Source organism: Globicephala melas, chromosome 17, assembly GCF_963455315.2.
Source record: "Globicephala melas chromosome 17, mGloMel1.2, whole genome shotgun sequence".
Taxonomy (NCBI): domain Eukaryota; kingdom Metazoa; phylum Chordata; class Mammalia; order Artiodactyla; family Delphinidae; genus Globicephala; species Globicephala melas.
This window is the reverse complement of record NC_083330.1, coordinates 70,070,264-70,089,802: the sequence shown is the minus strand read 5'-3', so window position 1 is coordinate 70,089,802 and position 19,539 is coordinate 70,070,264. Positions and strand designations below refer to the sequence as shown.

General features: G+C 45.1%; 1 protein-coding gene across 3 annotated transcripts in view; it reads left to right on the top strand.

Annotated features, from left to right (window-relative positions):
* ADCY8 (adenylate cyclase 8) overlaps positions 1-19,539 on the top strand; it is a 219,017-nt gene that overhangs the window by 178,772 nt on the left and 20,706 nt on the right. For all 3 annotated transcript variants that reach the window (XM_060286929.1, XM_060286928.1, XM_030875821.2), the window contains 2 exons: positions 2,904-2,982; positions 11,574-11,732. In XM_060286929.1, coding sequence (XP_060142912.1) covers positions 2,904-2,982; positions 11,574-11,732 — 238 coding nt within the window. The remainder of the gene's footprint in view (positions 1-2,903; positions 2,983-11,573; positions 11,733-19,539) is intronic.

The following is a 19,539-nucleotide window of genomic DNA, read 5'->3' as shown; positions in this document are numbered from 1 at the left end:
AAAGTAGGTTACAAAACAGTACGCACCATACAGTTCTAAACTTGTAAACATAAATATATTTTTGCATAAAGGAAATGACACGAGGTGATTCCAAAATATTAACCATTGTTTTCTCTGGGTGGTAGGTGGAAGGATAATTTTTATTTTTATTGTTTTATTTGTGAATTTGTATTAGCTTCCAAATTCACTACAACTAGAATGAGTACTTCTATAATGATTAACACTCAAATTAAATAGGAATTTTTATAAGACATCAGATAAGATGATCTCTAAAGATCGTGGTATCCTTGAGAATCACATTATTCTACATGTGTTTTCACTTAGTACGTCCTTTTCTATGAGCATAGGGAGAAGATAGTATTAATTTAGCAATTTTGTTAATACAAATAAATTAGTTCAAAATGTCCTGGGTTTTATGTCTCTGCCACCCAATAGCTAGAAGATATTGTACAGATTTCAGCCATTTGGCTCTCTTTGGAATTTCTTCAAATAGTCATAGAAGCTACAAAAAAAGAAAAAGAAAAGATCTCTTCTAAATTCAAATCCCAGCTCTTTCTGGATGTTCCTTGGTCAGGGAGACTTACTGCGCATATTTTGTAGTCTCTACTCAGGTCATATTTTTTTCCATCTGAAATACATCCTGAAGACTCAAAGACCATTCATAATTTTCCTTTACTTCTCTTCCGAATTTGATCTAGCCATCTCTCTATTTTTAGTCAACCCCTGCTTTCAAAATGATTCAAGAGGTGTTTATGTTTTCTCTTGAAAGTGTGTTTTAAGTGATGAATTGCTAAGCTTTAAAAAGTCTTCTGCATCACAAAGAAAAGGATATCAGAAGTGCCAGTCAGAGCAGGAGTTTATTCACGAGGAGCTAAACACAGGACATCGCCCATTCAGACTAAGCCGTGTGAACGAGTGATTTTGTAAAATGCCGCCACCAGGGCCAAGATGATGTGCTGGGAGCTTTAGGGGGTAAAGAGAGGGAGACATGGGCCACACCCCATGCCAAACACGTTACCAAGATTTGGTCAATTAATTCTCACAATTAGGGAGGTAAACGCAGTTAGAGTCTTTCACAGGGCCACGAACCGAGGCTCAGAGATATTAAGTGGCTTGTCCAAGGTCAAACCACTGGTCAGCAGCAGACCTGAGATGGGAAGCTGGGTCTGCATGACTACAAAACTCATGACTTTTTATTATTTTTTCAGGAGTCCACAAACTTCAGGGGCCAGAGAATTAATTGACATGAAGGAAAGGGTGGTACTGGAATGTGCCTATTCCCCAAAACAAGCACTATGGTGACTGTGACTGACTGAATGAATGAGTGAGTCCTAGCGCCTAAAATTCTGGATTGACAATATATGGCTCACAGTCCAACACTCTTCACTTCAGCGCTGGTGGTGGACAGCTCTAATAGATCTGAGTCTGCATGTGGCCTCACTTGATATGTGATATTTACTTATCCCCCTACACTAGAGGCTTGTTAACCAGCTAGCTAAGCAAGATATATGTCTCATACCTATAGAATGCATCCCACCTTTTCCTCCCAAAGTCTTATCGACCTTTCATATTCAGCTCTTGAGTCTTCCCTGAATATCCAGCCTGGGTTACCTTCTCTTCCCATATATTCCCATGGTAACAAGAGTGTATCCTTACTAGGCAGTGTATCATGTTATGAAATTATCTGTCTGTTTGGTTCTTTCCTTTTCTGAACTGTTTTGAGGGCAAAGACAATGTGCCTTCTTCAGTTCTGTATCCTAGCATGTGCCTGGTACACAGTAGACGCTCAATAATTATATGCCTCACTGGAGCTACAGAAAAGAAATATAATAGTGAGTTTTATCTTTTATTAGCATCTTATCTCCAAGGAAAAGCAGACGGAGCTAGGAATTTACAAATCTGAATCTTGTTTCAGCCCACAGAGTTCCTTGGTCCCCTGGGTCCCCACGTGCACAATACGTCCCCAAGAGAAAGCACATTTCCATTCCTGAGTCCCTGTTCTACCTGGAGAGCTGGACTGGGGCTGGCCCCGTGTAAGCTGGGAGGGTCTTTTAGCATAAAGCTAGGTGAGAAGCTGGTCTTGGCAGCTGGGATCGTGCTCCCATTTCCCTAAGCCCCATGCTACTCATGCTGGTGTCCAGTGAGAGTAGAAAAGGGAAAGCTGGAGATTGCCTGGGTGCAGCCATATTAGTGCCCTTTCTACTCTCTCTGAGCACTGCGTCTCACCCATGAGGGCCCCACTGTGTCCTTAACCACATCAGAGTCAAGTTACCTCTGAGTGAGTTCTGAGCATATGTATGCTTGTGGTTGGGAAGCTGTAAAACAAAAGAGTAATGTGATCTGGCTTTAGCGATAAAAAGTATTCTAGCAGCCACGTAGAAGAGAGATCAAAGAGGGTAACAACAGTGCCCAAAATGGAAATAGGAATTTATATAAAAACCTAAGTGTGGTTCTTATAGCACTTAGAACAGGGGCTGCCACATAGCAAGTACCTTGCCTGCCTCTAAAATAGGATAACATCTAAAGAAAAAGAGGGGATGTTTGTCTTCACATGGATTTTTGTGACAAGAAAGTATCAGAGCTCTTTGAAATCTAGAAAAAGTGTTTTGCAAATAGAAGACATCGTTATTAATGTAAGTTCATTGTCTAGATGCTGGATTCTAGAGTCTCCCAGCAGGTATGATCTGTGTGACCTCATGCCCTTGGGGATCAACTGAGTTCTGAATTAGCCTGTATGAAAGCCTTATAGAGAAGCCCCTATCATATAGTGGGAGCTCAAGAAACAACTGCTTCTCTCTTTTTATCCCACTCCAGTCTGAACCTCAGTTTCCTAATGGGCCTCCTTGAAGTCCCTCCATGGTTGTCAATAACCATGCCACCATATGCATTTCTTCTTCCAACAGAGATTTCCTGGGGACCAAGGAGGCGTCACTGCTGCTGATGGCCATGTTCCTCCTCGCTGTCTTCTACCATGGACAGCAGGTAACCTGACATTTTCCTCTAACTGCCTTTGATTACTTGGCATTTCCCGTTGCCATAAAGTTCACCTGAGAGGCAGCCACTCATCTCTGCAATAAATGACTTCTAGTTGCTTGCAGCAAGTGGTGATTCTTTTTTTTTTCTTCTTCTTCTTTTTTTTTTTTTGTTTTTTTTCTTTTGGCCTCACTGCGTGGCTTGCAGGATCTTAGTGTCCTGACCAGGGGTTGAACCCGGGCCCCAGCAGTGAAGGCGCCAAGTCCTAAGCACTGAACCTCCAGGGAATTCCCAGCAAGTGATTCTTAAAGAATCAATTCCTAGCACGCACCACTTAATAAAAAACTAAGATGGAGATAATTTGGAGAGCAATATGGTTTTCATTCCCTTTAGGTATATCTCTTTCCATAAAACTATTGTTAAAAAAAAAAAAGAGCTTTTTCAATTTCTGCCTGAGGCAAACTGGGACCCCTCCCAGTTCTATTACTATAGGAGTTGTGTAAACTAGGTAAACATGCAGGTTTGGGGTTTTTTTGTTTTCATTTTTATTTTATACTGAAGTATAGTTGATTAACAATGCTGTGTTAGTTTCAGGTGTACAGCAAAGTGATTCAGTTACACATATGCCTGTATCTATATTCTTTTTCAAATTATTTTCCCATTTAGGTTATTCCAGAGTACTGAGCAGAGTTCCCTGTGCTATACTGTAGGTCCTTGTTGGTTATCTGTTTTAAATATAGTAGTGTGTACATGTCCATCCCAAACTCCCAATCAGGTTTGAGGATAATCCAGGCCAAGGTTCCAATCCTGCCCTGCCTCCCAGAAATTTGTGGCCTTGGGCAAGTAACTTATCTCCCTGAGGCCCTGTTTCCTTCTCTCTAAAATAAGATGGTAATGCCTGACTAGGGCTGTTTTGAAGCATCATTTGAGATGATTGTGTGCAGCATTTTGAGCACTGCCTTACAGAAATAGAGGAAGCGCTTCATCACTGATTTGTCCTGAGTAGATAAAGTGCCTACCGTATCGATGCCACTTCCCCATCTGCCAGGATCTAGGGTGGGCACCATGGATAGCACTGTGCAAAATCCCATCCCTGGCCCCAAGGGCTCCTATCTCCTGGAGGAGAGCGGACCCTAAATAATGCAATGGGGGATGTGCAATGTGTGGACCAGACTTGTTCAAGGACTTCACGAGTCAAAGAAGCAGGAAATTATTCTGCACGGGAGCATCCTAACAGGCTTCACCCAAGAGGTGTCACCTGCTCTCCACGTCCGGTACGAGTTCTCCATGCAGACTCAGACCATGAGTTCAGTAACATTCCTCACCTGGGGAGATTCTCACTTTCTGGTAGAGCCAGGCCCTGTCTGCTTCACTGCTGCGCTGTGGATCCCAGTCTCTCTCTCTTTGTGTGTGCTTCGAAAAAGTAACCAGGAAAGGAAAGAAACAAAACAGGAAGACTCTCAGCCAGAGCAGAAATAGAAACATACCACTGAGAAATCACCATGGAGACAGGGAGGTAACGCATCCTGAGAAGCCAGGGATGAAACAGCTAAAAACCTGGAAGCTAGAGACACATACATAAGTTATTTGTAATAAAGCGAGATGGTAAGATGTAGTCAAGGGGAAAAGAGAGTAAATAACACTTGGCAATCAAAGAAAAGGGGGTAAGAGTTAATATGTGTCCAGCTCCTACTATGTGCCTGGCACTCCGCCTGTGTTACATCATTGGATCCTCTCAACAGCCCTAATGGTCGTTATTACGGATCCTGTTTTACAGATGAAGAGAGTCAGGCGACTCAGCTAGTAAGTGAGAGAACTAGAATTCAAACCCAGATCTGTCTCCAAAGCCCACCTTTCCACTTTCTAGATTGGGGAAAGACAGAAAGAATTGTCTGCGTATCTTCACAATGCCAAGGGCATTCAATCCTGCAATATGACCTTACCTTGCTTTTCAGTTTTAGCTGAATTTATGGTGAAACAATAAGCCAAATGTCAAAGTCTGGCCATTTGCAGAATTCCTATATTTAGGTCTTTCTGGTTTTCTATGAGAGCTGGGGTCATGTCCTCCACATCTTAATGGCTTCTAGTTACAGGAGAGGACTCCTTAGTCTGACATGCAAATGACAGCCCATCTGAGGGCCGTGAAGACGGAGTCAGACGAGGCAATCCTATAGAAAAACACGCGTACACTCCATCACACAGGTTTTAAACTGACAATGAGAAATTCTCAGAGATAGCTAAGAGAGAGCAAGTTCAGAGTAGGGGTCTTCGTTCCGTAATAAGAAGGATGTTTCTATCTTCTCTGGCACCTTAAGGAATTACTTTGTCCCCTCTCAGTACTCCCTTCCGCAAAACCTTTCTAACATTCTGATTCCGTTTATTCTACTCTCCATTTGTCCTGGGAAAGCAGATAAGCTCCTCACATGAAGATGTGTATAAAGTAAGAATGTATAAGTGAATAGTGAGGGCCTGAGTGCTCAAGCGATATCTGATTTCTTTTTTCTTTTTAACTTTCAAAAGGTTTTGAAATTATATAACTACATCCCATAACTGTAGCAGTTACAGATGTAAGCCTGGGAGTGGGGTAGGTAATATTCAAACGCCAACTCCGCCACTCAGGAAATATGTGAACTTCAGTAATTGACTTAATTTTCTGTCTCAGTTTTCTCGCCTATAAAATGGATATGATAATAACAGGTTTTATAAGTTTGTTATATACTATTACATGAGAATATGATTATAATATACCTCTCCCAGTGATCTGCACATAGAATAAGTGCTCAAAAGTTGTGAGCTATTAATATTTTACTCTGAAAGCAAGAGTCTGAGACAAACAGGGAATTCCCTGGAGGTCCAGTGGTTAGGACTCTGTGCTTTCACCGCTGAGGGCCCGGGTTCAATTCCTGGTCGGAGAACTAAAATCCCACAAGCCGTGCAGCACAGCCAAACAAACAAACAATGACAACAACAACACAACAAAGAAGAGAACACAGCAAACAGAGAAAGTATTATTATCCATTTGGTCCCAAGGCAGGAGCAGAGACTCAAGTCACTTGAGGTCACAAAGACAATAAGGAGGACCAGACAGAAACAGGAATCCAAATGCTTGAACTCCTAGGTCCATTCACTTTCCACCGTGTTCCGCTGCCTGTCTGCTAGAGGATGCTTTCCGCAGGAGTACGTCACCTCGAGTGTCATTTCATAACATCCATCAGAGTCCTGTTCATCCGGATCAAGTCCGTCTGCTCCTGGGTTTGCTACCAGCTTCCACCGTTTTCCCTCGTGACTCAGAGGCCCTCTCTTTTTATTAAAGGCTGAATAACCCCCATTGATGCCTGGTACGCAGCAGCCTCCCAGTGGGAGCGCGTGTAATTTTACATCTCCAGAGTGACAGAGGCAGTTATGTAACTGCATACTTGGGAAGGCTCATCCTGCACATATGTGGAGAGATATGCCAAACACCTGCTCCTCTGAGGCAGGTGAACATCCGGAACGTGGGACAGAAGAGAGCAGACAGGTGCCTCCTACCTCGTGCCTGATTCACGTGCAGCCCTGAGATTTGGCCTTTGCCTCAGCATCTCCCTTTAGAGCAGAGGAAGTCACACCTGCGCATGGAGACAGAGATTAATGAGGTCAGGTCTCCAGTCACTTACTTCTAGGTCTGATAAAGACAGGCACTGGAATTGTGCAGCTTAGAAAGAAAGACCCAAGCCTTGGAACGAAATTCTTAAGTTTGCATCCCAGCAGTGCTGCTGGGAGAACAGGTGACCTTGAGATGCTCAACAGCCCAGACCTGCCATTTCTTTACCTGCAAAATGAAAAGTCTAATAGTTATCTATTGAGAGTTGGAGAACAGCTGAATGAGGTCATAGACGTAGATTATAGGGCTTCAGAGCCACAGCTTGGAGCCAAAATGCCCTGAGTTCAAATCCCAGCCTCTATTTGTGAGTCCTTGGGCACCTGACTTCACCTTACCATGCCTCCATTTCCTCAGCTGTGAAATGGGTATAATAAAGTACCTACCTCGTTGAACTGTTGTGTGATTAAATGACCTTCAGTACTTACGGAGTGCTCAGAACAGTGCCTGGTCCAAGGCAAGAACCCGGCCAGTGTTAGTTATCTTTCTGTGATAAGAGCCTGGCACAAAACATATGAACAATGTGTATTAGTTCCCTTGGTACTCTTTTCATGTAGCCGGTTCCTAAATGGTTTGGTAAAAATTAGGAGAGTGCACTTCCAAATCAATTGACATTTCTTGAGCAAATGCTGAAGAATGGTCACTTCTAAAAACTCAGTGCTTTCTTTGCTTTGCTTTGCTCTTCATGTCTGCTCTGACCACACTGTGTTGAAATGATCTCTTTCTTTTTTGTGCTCTCCTATCACCACTCAGCTGACAAAGAGACTGTTTTGCTTATCTCCATATGCCCAGCCCCTAGCACATAGTAGGTACTCAGTAAACTGAAACGGAATACTTTCCTTCCATGGACGTCTAAAAAATATGTGACACATGCCTTCACGAGACTGGCTTTGTGAAGAGATAGGACTGTACTTGGACTAAAATATCTCTTTATGAACATGCCTTAGATGCAGTGACCTGCAGTCAAAATGTAAAGTACGTTCTTGTCTCGCAACTGGAAAATTCTTGCTTAAGTCAACTTCTGAACTCCAGATTTCCCTACTCATAGCTCTGATTTAAATTTAGTCGGATGAGAGTATTTCAACAGGAAAGAAATTTTAAAAATGATCTCTTGCTTTAACCAACACTGCATTTTTTAAGGGTGGAAATGAAACATTTCATTTGGAAAAAATTGTGGATAAAATCCTGTCCTGCAACTTGACAAATCAAAACTCGATGCTCTTAAGTCTGGAGGGAAAAAAAAATTGAAAGCATAGTTTCGATCAGATTTCATCCACAGACACCTTAAATTCATAGTAATACTCGATAAATCTACATTTTAGACATTTCCGAATTCTTTTGCATACATCATGCCTTTTGGTCCATACGATAGACCGTATGATAATCCATGTCTCGCATTAAACGAGATGAAGGCAATTATCCTCATTTTTTAGAAGGGGAACCAAAATACAAGAAGTTGAATGAATTTCCCACAGTCACACAGCAACATGGTAGAACAGGACTAGCATTCTTTTATACAACCTGCAGCCACCGCTTACGTTTTTAAAAATTTATTCTTATGCAAAATTTCAAACATATACGAAAGTATGTAAAATAGTATAATGAACTCACAGCTTCGACAGTCACCAGCTCATGTGCAGTCTTTTTTCATCTACATCCCTATTTATTTTGCTCACTGCTCCTTCCCAGTTATTTTGAGGCAAATTCCAAATGTCCTATCATTTCATCTGTAAATAATTCAATATGCATCTAAAAGAGAATTTCAGCCTAATCACAATACTATTAACACACTTTAAAAAATAAAACAGTAACTCTTTCATATGTTCAAGACTTTAGGCAATGTTTCAATTTCCTAATTAGTTTATATTTTTTTAAATTTTGTTTCAGTTGGGATCCAACTTAAGTCCATATATCGCCATTGATTGATATGTCTCTCATTTCTTTTTACTCTAAAGAACCACCCTCCATTTTTTTTTTTTTTTTTTTTTGCAATATTTTGTGAGAGCCACTGACCTCTAGAATGTCTCTCAGTCTAGAGTTTGTTGATTGCACCCTTTATAGGGGTATTTAACACATCCCTCTGTCCTTTGTTTTTCCTATATTGGTAGTTATATCTAGAAACTTGGTGAGATTCAAGTTCAATTTTTTTCTGCAAAAAGATTTAATTGGTTAATTTTGTGAACTACTATTAAGAGGCATATAATGTCTGCTTATCTCTCTTTTGTGATATTAGCAGCTCTTGACAATAATAACCTACATTCATTTATATTCTAGGTAGTGATATTCCAATTCTATCAATATTTCATAATTTGCTAGCTGGAATACAGTTTTAAAGAGAACCTTCTCGGGCTCCCCTGGTGGCGCAGTGGTTGGGAGTCCGCCTGCCGATGCAGGGGACACGGGTTCGTGCCCGGGTCCGGGAAGATCCCACATGCCGCAGAGCGGCTGGGCCCGTGAACCATGGCCGCAGAGCCTGCACGTCCGGAGCCTGTGCTCCGCAAAGGGAGAGGCCACAACAGTGAGAGGCCCGCGTACCGCAAAAAATGAGAACCTTCTGCTCGCCAACTAGTTGTTACCTTCAAGTACAGCTCATAAAGCAAAGGCGGGGTAAACGCTTAATTCACCTATAAACTTTTTCCAAGTTTCCCAATAAGCTAGTTCCTGAGCATCATCAAGATGCGATTGATGAGGTTCTATGTTTTAAGTGTCACTATGAACTTTTGCATTTGTCTTTCATTTCGATCCATTGCAATTATTATTCTTATTAAAGTTCAACTTGCCATATATTTGACAGTGGGGTGGTCTACTCCTTTCAACATAACCCCAGTTTCTCTTGACTACTTGCTTTCTGGTACCAAAAAATGTTCCAAGCTTGTACATTTTCCTCCCTAAATTTCAGCCTTTTCTGCAAAGAGTACAAGGTCCCTTTTGTAGGAATTGATATTTTGAAACCACAATCTGGACACTGGGATGATTCATTGCTACTAGGTTTTCATTGTTCCTAGACCTTGATTTCAGTAGGCAGAGCCAGGAGATACATATAGATCATAAGTTCATAGTGATACCTTCCAGTTTTCATAGGACGCTAGGCTTTGGACTTAACCTCATCAATCTTATATCCGCATCTCCTTTTTCCCTTCCCCAAAATTCGAGTTCTCAGTGACACCAACACAGTTATTCACTTGCTTTATCCTATAATTCAGATACCATAATCTAACAATAATACTACAAACACCACCACCTACAAGGTGATTGTTATAAACGCTTTTAAGATTCTTGTTGCACTCTTTCTAGCCTCAGAGTATTTCTCCCTACGAATGTACCATTAAATTATTGTGTTAAAAGGCATTTGGAATAGTTCCTCTCTGTGTGGTTGTGCCTGTAGCTTCATTTGTTTGTTTGTTTGTTTTCACAGAGCTTTTAAAAAATCCATTTAGTTTTATAATTAAGTAAAATATTTCCATGATTCAAAAGTCACGTTTATAAAACAAGATACCATTTTAAAAGTTTAAATTCTATCCCAATTTCCCCTCCCTAGGCTTCCCTTCCTCATCTCATCGGTAATGATTTCTTACGGGTTTTTTACACCTCAATGTTTTAATAAATAAATTCAGAAATATATATATATGGAGAGAGAGATGTAGATATGTCCTTTCCTTAGATCAATAATGGCAAACTCTGCATGCATTTCTCCGTTTCAGAGGCCAGCCCATCAAAGTACGTACAGAGAAATACTCTTTGTTTCTCTTTATAGCTGTATATAATAGTTTATTCAACCAACAAAATGAACACTTGGATTGTTTCCAGCTTTTGCTATTACAAATTCTGCTGAATGAATAACCTTGCACCTCTGTTTTCTCATACTTTTGCCATCCACTGAGATTTGCACGTAAGAGAAAGAAAAGAGCTAGCTGAATTTCCTTAAGCGCTTGAATTCAGGGCATCTAACCATGTGTTTAATGGTGCAGAATACTGTTCATTTTAATAGTTATAGTCTTTGAAATAATGACATTTCCCAAAGCTGTGGTAAGTATAGTTTGTGAAATTCTTTAGAAAGGAAGCTCTCCACTTTCCAATGAAAAGGGATGCTAGGACAAGAGGGAACTAATGGTTATTAAATACCTACTATGAGTCCCATGCTCTACCTATAACTTTCTAAATAATTCCTATTCCAAGCTTGCCTGGTCATGAGTGTTCATCCCAATTTTAGAGATGAGGAAACAGAGATGTAGATACTAGGCCAGGTTACAGTGCTTGAATGTGGGACCAGGACTCTAGGCCATGTTGGTCTCACAACTAAATCCACTATCCTTCCATTATTAGCTCATACATTTCTTCCTTGTTGCCTCAACTGAGCTCAGGCTCTAGAATTGGACTCTGGGGTTAAACTCAAATCCTGGCTTCCCCACTAATAAGTGTGTGACTTTGGTCAAGTGACTTCACCAGTTTGCTTCAGTTTTCTCATCTGTAAAATAAGGATCTATAATAATACCTTCCTATGAGGTTTGCTGTATGGATGAAAGGAGTTAATACGTGTATATTCCGTAGAATAGTGCCTGGTACCATCCAAAAAGCACCATCTAAGTGTTAGCTGTCTTTATTATTGTAACTTATTTGTTGAGTCAACAAATAGTGACGGAACGCCTTCCCTGTGCCAGGCACACTGCTACACGGTAAGGACGTGATGCTCAGCTGGTGAGAGGACCCCTGACCTCATAGCACTTACAGTACAGTGGAGGCCACAAACAATTACAGAATCATAGGTGCCGTAATCCTAGGAAGGGGAGGTACACGGCCCTGTGAAATCTATCACATTCTGATCTCTTCATGTCAGGCAAGAGGCCTCCCGGAATGTTCAGCTCAGGCTCTATTTCGTCTGTCAGGAGTTCTGGAGAAGCCTTGTCCGCCTCCCACGTGTGTGTGCCTGAAAGCTTTCCTTCCCCTTCTGTCCCCTGAACCGCAGCTGGAGTACACAGCACGCCTGGACTTCCTCTGGCGAGTTCAGGCCAAAGAGGAGATCAACGAGATGAAGGAGCTGAGGGAACACAATGAGAACATGCTCCGGAACATCCTGCCCAGTCACGTGGCCCGCCACTTCCTGGAGAAGGACCGCGACAATGAGGTGAGCCCAGGCTGGCCTGGACCCGGAGGAAGGGTTGCCGCGGGAGGGCTGCAACTGGACACACTGGTCACTTATCCCAAGCTCGGAGAGGATTTCCCTGTCCTCCTGTGAGCCCGTGAGCATGGAGGCCAGGCCAAGCACGTGGCGCCAGGCCACCCAAACTGTCCAGCACGGTGAGATGCACACACGGCCTCCCCAGCATCCGGTACCTCACGTGTAGGATGGATGTAGTAAGATCTCCAGGGCAAGACTGAACTGGCATTTTTAAAGTTTTATGCGTGTGTGTGTGTGTGTGTGTGTGTGTGTGTAAAACAATTCCAGTTCGGGGTTATATAACCAAAAGGATTGAAAGTAGGGTCGCAAGGAGATATTTGCACATTCATAGTCATAGCAACACTATTTAAAACAGCCAAAAGTTGAAAGTGCCCAAGGGACAAATGGATAAGCAAAATGTGGTCTATACATAGAGTGGAATGTTATTCAGTCTTTAAAAAGAAGTAGAGACTTCCCTGGTGGCGCAGTGGTTAAGAATCCGCCTGCCAATGCAGGGGGACATGGGTTCGAGCCCTGGTCCGGGAAGATCCCACATGCCGTGGAGCAACTAAGCCTGTGCGCCACAACTACTGAGTCTGCGCTCTAGACCCCGTGAGCCACAACTACTGAGCCCACGAGCCACAACTACTGAAGCCCGTGCGCCTAGAGCCCATGCTTCGCGACAAGAGAAGCCACTGCGATGAGAAGCCCGCGCGCCGCAACGAAGAGTAGCCCCCGCTCGCCACAACTAGAGGAAGCCCGCATGCAGCAAAAAAGACCCAACGCAGCCAAAAAAAAAAATAATTAATTAATTTTAAAAAAAGAAAGAAGTAAATTCTGACACATGCTACAACATGGATGAAGATTGAGGACACTAAAATAAGTGAGATATGGCTTAGCCTTTGACCACAAAAGGGCAGCTTTCTCTGAGCAAAGCAAACTAAACCTTCCAGGAATCTGAGTCACAACAAACATTCAAAAAATATTTATGAGGCACAGACTGTGGTGTAGGCACCATGCCAGCCCCCTAAAAGGCTCTGGGACTCTCGTGGTGAATTAAATACACAAGGACTTGCCGTCATGTAGCTTATATTCAAGCGGGGGCAGACAGATAACAAGCTAGTTCAGAAACACGTCGTGAGGGCACCTCACATTATGACGGGTGCTCTGATGGGTGAACAAAGACCACCTGCTGGTAGCAACTGGCCAGGGCAGGTGTGGTCGGGGGAGCCGCTCAGAGAAGGCCACGTCTGATCTGTGGCTGAATGATAGGAAGGACCAAGTCATACCAAGAGAGTGGGGAAGAGGCAGGACCGTCCAGGAAAGAGAGGACAGCACAAGCAGAGGCACAGGGCGAGGATGGGCTTGGGGTGAACAGGAAGGCCAGGGTAAGAAACGGTACCGGTTTCCCAAAGCTGTTACAGCAAATACCACAAACTGCAAGGCGAAAAGCAGCAGAAGTTCATTCTCTCACAGTTCTGGAGGACAGAAGTCTGAAATCAAGGTGCCAACAGCAAGCTCCCTCTGAAGTCTCTAGGGAAGAATCCTTGCTCCTCTTCCAGCTTCTGGTGGCCCCCAGGTGCTCCTTGGCTTGTGGCCCCATCACTCTAATCTCTGCGTTGGTCACATGGCCTTCTCCCTCCCTATAAGGACATGTGTCCTCTCGTCTTATGAGGGCACTAATCATTAGATTTAGGGCTCTCTCTATGATAACATTTGCAAAGACCCTGTTTCCAAATAAGGGCACATTCTGAGGTTCTGGGTGGACATGAATTTGAGGGGTACACTATTCGACCCATTCCAAGGATGAAGGGTAGTGAGTGATATGAGGAAAGCCTGGGCCAGGGCCTGGCAGTCAGGTCTTATGGACTATAGCAGGGTTGGGGGCACCCTTTTAAGTGCTACGGGAACCTTTGGAAAATTCAAGTGTTCCCTAATCTGACTGGTTGCTGATAGAGTATGGATAAAAGGGTCACAAGACCAGAAGCCAGTTAGCAGACCCTAAAAGAGCCCAGGAAAGGGCCTGCTGAGGAGGCCTAGGATTTGGCAGTAAAATGGAGAGAAGTGGATGAATTCCAGGTACCTTTGCAAGTTGGAGTCAATAGGGCTCCATAACGGAGTGGATGTGGGAGATGAGAAATGAAAAAAAAAAATCAAACCATGGGCTTCCCTGGTGGCGCAGTGGTTGAGAGTCCACCTGCTGATGCAGGGGACACGGGTTCGTGCCCCGGTCCGGGAGGATCCCACGTGCTGCGGAGCGGCTGGGCCCATGAGCCATGGCCGCTGGGCCTGCGCGTCCGGAGCCTGTGCTCCGCAACGGGAGAGGCCACAACAGTGAGAGGCCCGCGTACCGCCAAAAAAAAAAAAAAAAAATCAAACCATTTGGCTCACACTTTAACCACCTAGAAAAAGGTAACTCAAGAGGGAAGTGAAAGATGCCTTTAAATGCCTGAACAGTTATCCCAGGAGAGGGACTGGCCTTACGCAATGAGACTCCAGAGGGCGAACGGACAGTCCACAGGGGATATCTCTGTGCTCTGCGTCATGAGGAACCTTGCGATGATGGAGACCCACAAGGGCGGGGCCCACATCAGCCTTGGTCACCACTGGTCCTCGCGGCACAGTTTACCTCCCCTGTGGTCCTGCACGTTAAAGATTTGTGGAAGAACTGGAATGGTGAGTTCCCTTGCTGAAACTTTCAAGTGGTGAGAGGAGAGCCCTTGCCCAGGATGCTACAAAGGCCAAGTCCGTTGTCTGGGAGACTGCACTAGGACAACCATTCCAATATGGATTTTCAAACTAAGCTAAACAGGGGATGCAAAACCCACAGGACAAAGGTCACAAACTGGCTGCCTCTGAGACGATCTGATCAGCAAGCCAGCAGCTGGTTGGTTGGTTGGCTTGCATGTTTGTTTTAATTGGTAGATCTGTTGCCTTTAGGCGTGGAATGGGCTCTCCAATGTATCCACCCTTATCCTGACACTTATGTTACCTGCTGGTCCCCTGAAGACATTTGGGTTTGTGACCTTTGCCTTAGGGTAGAACTGGCGGAGACCTGCAGCATTCATCTCCCATCCAAGCATCTGCAGGAAGACCAGTGGGAGAGGAGCCAAGGGCATGAGTCATGTGCTGCTTGAACAATCAGCTCTTGATGAACTCGGGCCCTTGAGAGTCTCTTGGATGTAGATGAAGGCACCAAACACCCTCAGCAGATGGAGTTCTCTGGAGCTGGGTTCAGGCCTGGTTTCCTTAAGGCCCCCTAAGGTCAGGGGATTTGTTACAAGAGCTTCTTAACAAAGCCAGGAAAGCAGAGAGAGTGTCGTTGTACATCAACCGTGACCAGCAGACGGGGCAGATGAAACACTGGAGCCCTCAGAGGGAAGCCCCGAGAAGGCACGAGAGGAAAGCTCCTTTCAATCAAGACACCAAAACAAAGAGATATTTGGAACCAGTGGGGAAGAGCAAGAATGCACTGGCTTCATCCTGAAAGGAAGGAAACCAACCAGAGACGCCAAGACCCCAAGTCATCAGCTGTTATTCGGGCCAAACCCCCTGGAGCAAAATAAGTGTCAGGTTCAGCCTTAATCCCATGTATAAGACATTTTCAGTAGAAAGTCTTGTCAGGCTTATTTGTGGCTTTGTAAATATTTAAACAGTTCATACTTGGCTAGGCTTAAACAGAGAAAAATTTCACATTGCCTGGAGAATGTACACATTATGATGTAATACCATTTTCTGAACACCTACTGTGTGCCAGGTACTAAGACAGGCAATGGATGAAAATGATCTTTCATTCTATTCACAACCATAAGAGGAGCGTTCTGTCATCCCCACGTTAGCGATGAAGAAACTGGGGTTCAGAGAGGTCCGTGATGTGCCTCTATTTAAGCTATGGCTCTGATCCAGTCCCTCAGATTTCTTCCATCTGTGCCACGTTACCCCGTTACTGTGCTGCTACCCATGCTGCCCCTGGGAGTCTGTCCCGATGAGGGAGTGTGTGCGTGTGTGTATGATGGTTATGGGAGGTGTCTGTGTGGCAGGACTTGTACTGTGTAGGTGTTCAGAAGCATTGAGATGTGTGTAAATAGGCATGTATGAGTGGAAAACGTCAGTGTTTGTATGTGTCTGTGTCTGTGTGTGTGTGTAGGAGACACAGGCAGAGTAGTGTAAGATGTGAAGGGGTGACAGGCAGAGGCAGGACAGCTGTAGCCTGCAAGAACTCCCAATTTTGTGCTCTGTTTCCATAAGAGGCATTTTTATCTTCTCCTCTTGCTACAAACCTGAACTGTGATACAAACCTCTGAATATCTGATTAGGGGACATTTGTGAGTTTGGGTTCCAGCTTTCATGGGGCAACAGCAGTGCCCGTGGATGCAGGCAATAAGGACATAAGAATGATTATCCCTATTTCATCGATGAAGAAGCTGAGGCTCAGAGAAGTAAAGGAACTTGCCCAAGGTCACAAAGCTAGTGCGTAGTGAGCTGGGATTCAAGTCCAGGTATGTGTAACTTCAAAGCCGAATTTTGGGTTTTTTTCCCTCCACCTTGCTGTTAGGGCGTGAGTGGCAGAGAAGGGGGAGCAGTGACAAGAGGTGGCTCAAAGCATCCAAGCACAGGGCAGTGGACAGAGCCTCGCCCTCCGGAGCATCCTGTCTGAGTCTGTTCCAGGGCCAACCTCTGTGTCACCCACACAGAGGTTCTGGCAGCTTCTGCGGTACCACTGGACTTTTGGCTTAGAATAGCACTCACCACCCCAGGCAGGGACTTTCTTGCTGATAAGGCCAGCTGGGCTGGGTCATCCGTGTCAGGCAGGCTCTCGCTGAGTCCCAGGAAACCTGCTCACTCATCCTGGCTTATTAGACCTGCTGAAAGGACACTGACAAGGGCAGCTGTCTCAGGTGCTGGACAGTCCGCACAGCACAAATTCCATCTCTGCCACTAACCAGCTGTGTGACTTGGGGCAGCTTACCCAACCTCTCTGAGTCCATTTTGTCATCCAGCTGATGAGGAAATGATACCAACGTTGCTGAGTTGGTGTGAGAATTCAGCTGGGTAGGAGCACGGGAAGTGTCCAAGGCAGCCGGCTGTGAGGGGGGCTCAGTAGAGAAAAGTCATTCGGTGCACTTGAAAGTCTGGTGCCTTGCATTCCGTCCTGGCTCTTCCTCTCACTATTTTGTGACCGTGAACAAGTGGTGAACCTCTCCGGACCTCATTTTCCTCATCTCCAAAGTAACAGTACTTCCCAACTGTATGTTACAACCTTTACATGTGTTATTGTGCGTAAAGGGCTCAAGTGGGGTTTGGCACGTTTTACGAGCATCCCGGTTGTTGCTATTATTATTTCTGACAATTATGAGCCGTCATTACTTTTTCTACTTTTTCCCACTCCCAGCCCCACCTCTCACACACTCATTCAGTCATTCGTCCAGCAAGGATTTCTTGAGGGCCAACCATGTGCCAGGAGTTAATTCTAGATCCTGGGGTTCAAACGGTGAACAAAGAAGGCAAAGTCATTTCTGTTATGAGGCACATGTTTTCCTGCGAAAACAGACACATATATATGTAACATAGAGCCTGGTAGTGCTAAGTTCTGCGAGGGTAGAAGAAGCTAAATAAGGGAACAGCATGTGTGAAGAGGGGGCATGTACACTGGGGAGTCATGGAAGGTCTCTCTGAGGACATGACGTTTGAGTGGAGACCTGAGGATGCAATGAGGACAACAGTCTCAGAGATGGTTCCTCCCCTGCAGAGAGGTGGCTTAACTCAGTATAAGACACACAGGGCTTGGAATCAGCCAGGCTTGGGCCGGTGAAGGACTGGACTCTGCTTCCCTGTGCAAAGAGGAGACCAAAGTCTTCACCTTGGCTTCCGAGTGGGGGGCGGAGGGGGAAGCGTTCACACACTCAGAATCCTCTGCGAAGCCCAAACCTGTACATCCAGCCAGAGGCGGATGACGATAAAACAATAATAGCCTTCTATACTCATCAATCCCTCCCCAGTTTACAGTGTTTTCATTTTCTTTGAACCAAAAATAGAAAGAAACAGATGGCACACTCAGAGTGGTTGATGGGAGCAAGTCCATTGATGGGCACATCTTTAAAGGTGTGGGCAGGTGGCTGGAGCTCTCCCATGTGCCCCTCCAAGTCCCCCCACCCCCTTCTCCCTGCTGGCTTGGAGGGGGCGAGGCCGACCTGCATGGACCACGTCAATGACCTTGCAAGCCCTCTGGCACCCAGCTGGGGGTCATCAACAGAGGACACTGGGTAGAAGATCCGAGGGAGGGGGAAGGAGAATGAGGTCGTCTAATGTGCCTGGTGCCCTTATAAGAAGAGGAAATTAGGACACAGACACACATCGAAGAGACACCATATGAAGGTACAGGGAGAAGAAGGCCACGTGCAAGCCATGGGGAGCACCCTCCGGAGGAACCAACCCTGCCAACACCTTGATCTTAGACTTCCAAGACCCCAGAGCTGTGAGAAAATAAACTTGTGACATTTAAGCCACCCAGTCTGTGGCACTTCGTTACGGCAGCTTGAGCAAACTAATACAATAGGAAACTGAGTAAACAGAGGGTTTTCTTTCCCACCATATCACAGCCATTTGGAGGATGCGGTTCTGTAGGTTTGCTTATGCAGGTTCTTGGACCCATACAGCAGACAGTCAGACTCCTCCTGCAGTATCACTCCATTGTTCAAGGCCATGGTGAATGGCCCAGCCTCAGAAACATGTACCATTGCTCTACTCCTTGGCTACAATCCGCAGTGCCCCGCAACCCAACCCAATCCAGCTGGTCACCAGCCACCTCTGCTCTTTTATGGGTTTTTTGTTTGTTTTTTTGTTTTTTTGCGGTACGCGGGCCTCTCACTGCTGTGGCCTCTCCCGCTGCGGAGCACAGGCTCCGGACACGCAGGCTCAGCGGCCACGGCTCACGGACCCAGCCGCTCCGCGGCATGTGGGATCCTCCCGGACCGGGGCACGAACCCGCGTCCCCTGCATCGGCAGGCGGACTCCCAACCACTGCGCCACCAGGGAAGCCCCCACCTCTGCTCTTTTGAACAAAGACGAATGAAAGCATCTGTTCAGATCCATCTACACTGAAGCTCAAGTCAACTGATCGTGAATCAGGGACACCATCTTTCACCCAGGTATGCAGAGTGAGGAAGACCCTGGACGTCTTTAGCTCCCTCTCTTCCGCTACCAACAGCGTGATCCCAATGCCTTAACTCCTCCCTGTTCATCTTGCTAATCTGTAGAGTGGGTATAATCATCGTACCTACTTCACAGGGTAATTGCAAGGGCTAAAGCCTTGAATTCATATGAAAGTGCTTCGTAAGCTTTAATGTTTCCTACACAGGCGAAGGAGTCATTAACTCAACAAAACGTTGAATGTTTGCCTCGTACCAGACCCTGTATAGGGCACGCATTACATTGCAGGCATCCAGGACATACTAATTGGATGATTTGAAAGAACTAAGATGTAAATGGCATGGAGTCTTTGCCCTCGAAGACTCCACACATAAAGGAAGAGATGGACATTTTAAAGGCAATAATGCAGGTGGTGAGGGCTCTGTGTAGAGTTACCCAGGTGCTGCCACAGCCCGAGTCAGCCTCCTGCCCCCATCGGTGAGTCTGGGAAGGTCTGTAGGAAGACAGGGTACCTAGGTGGCTAGTAAAGGCAGAAAACAAGAGTTAGCCTGGTTGGGGATGCTATTGCAAGGAAGGAAGGACATATCCCATCCAGGGACAGATGGTAAAAAATGAAAGCATTGAA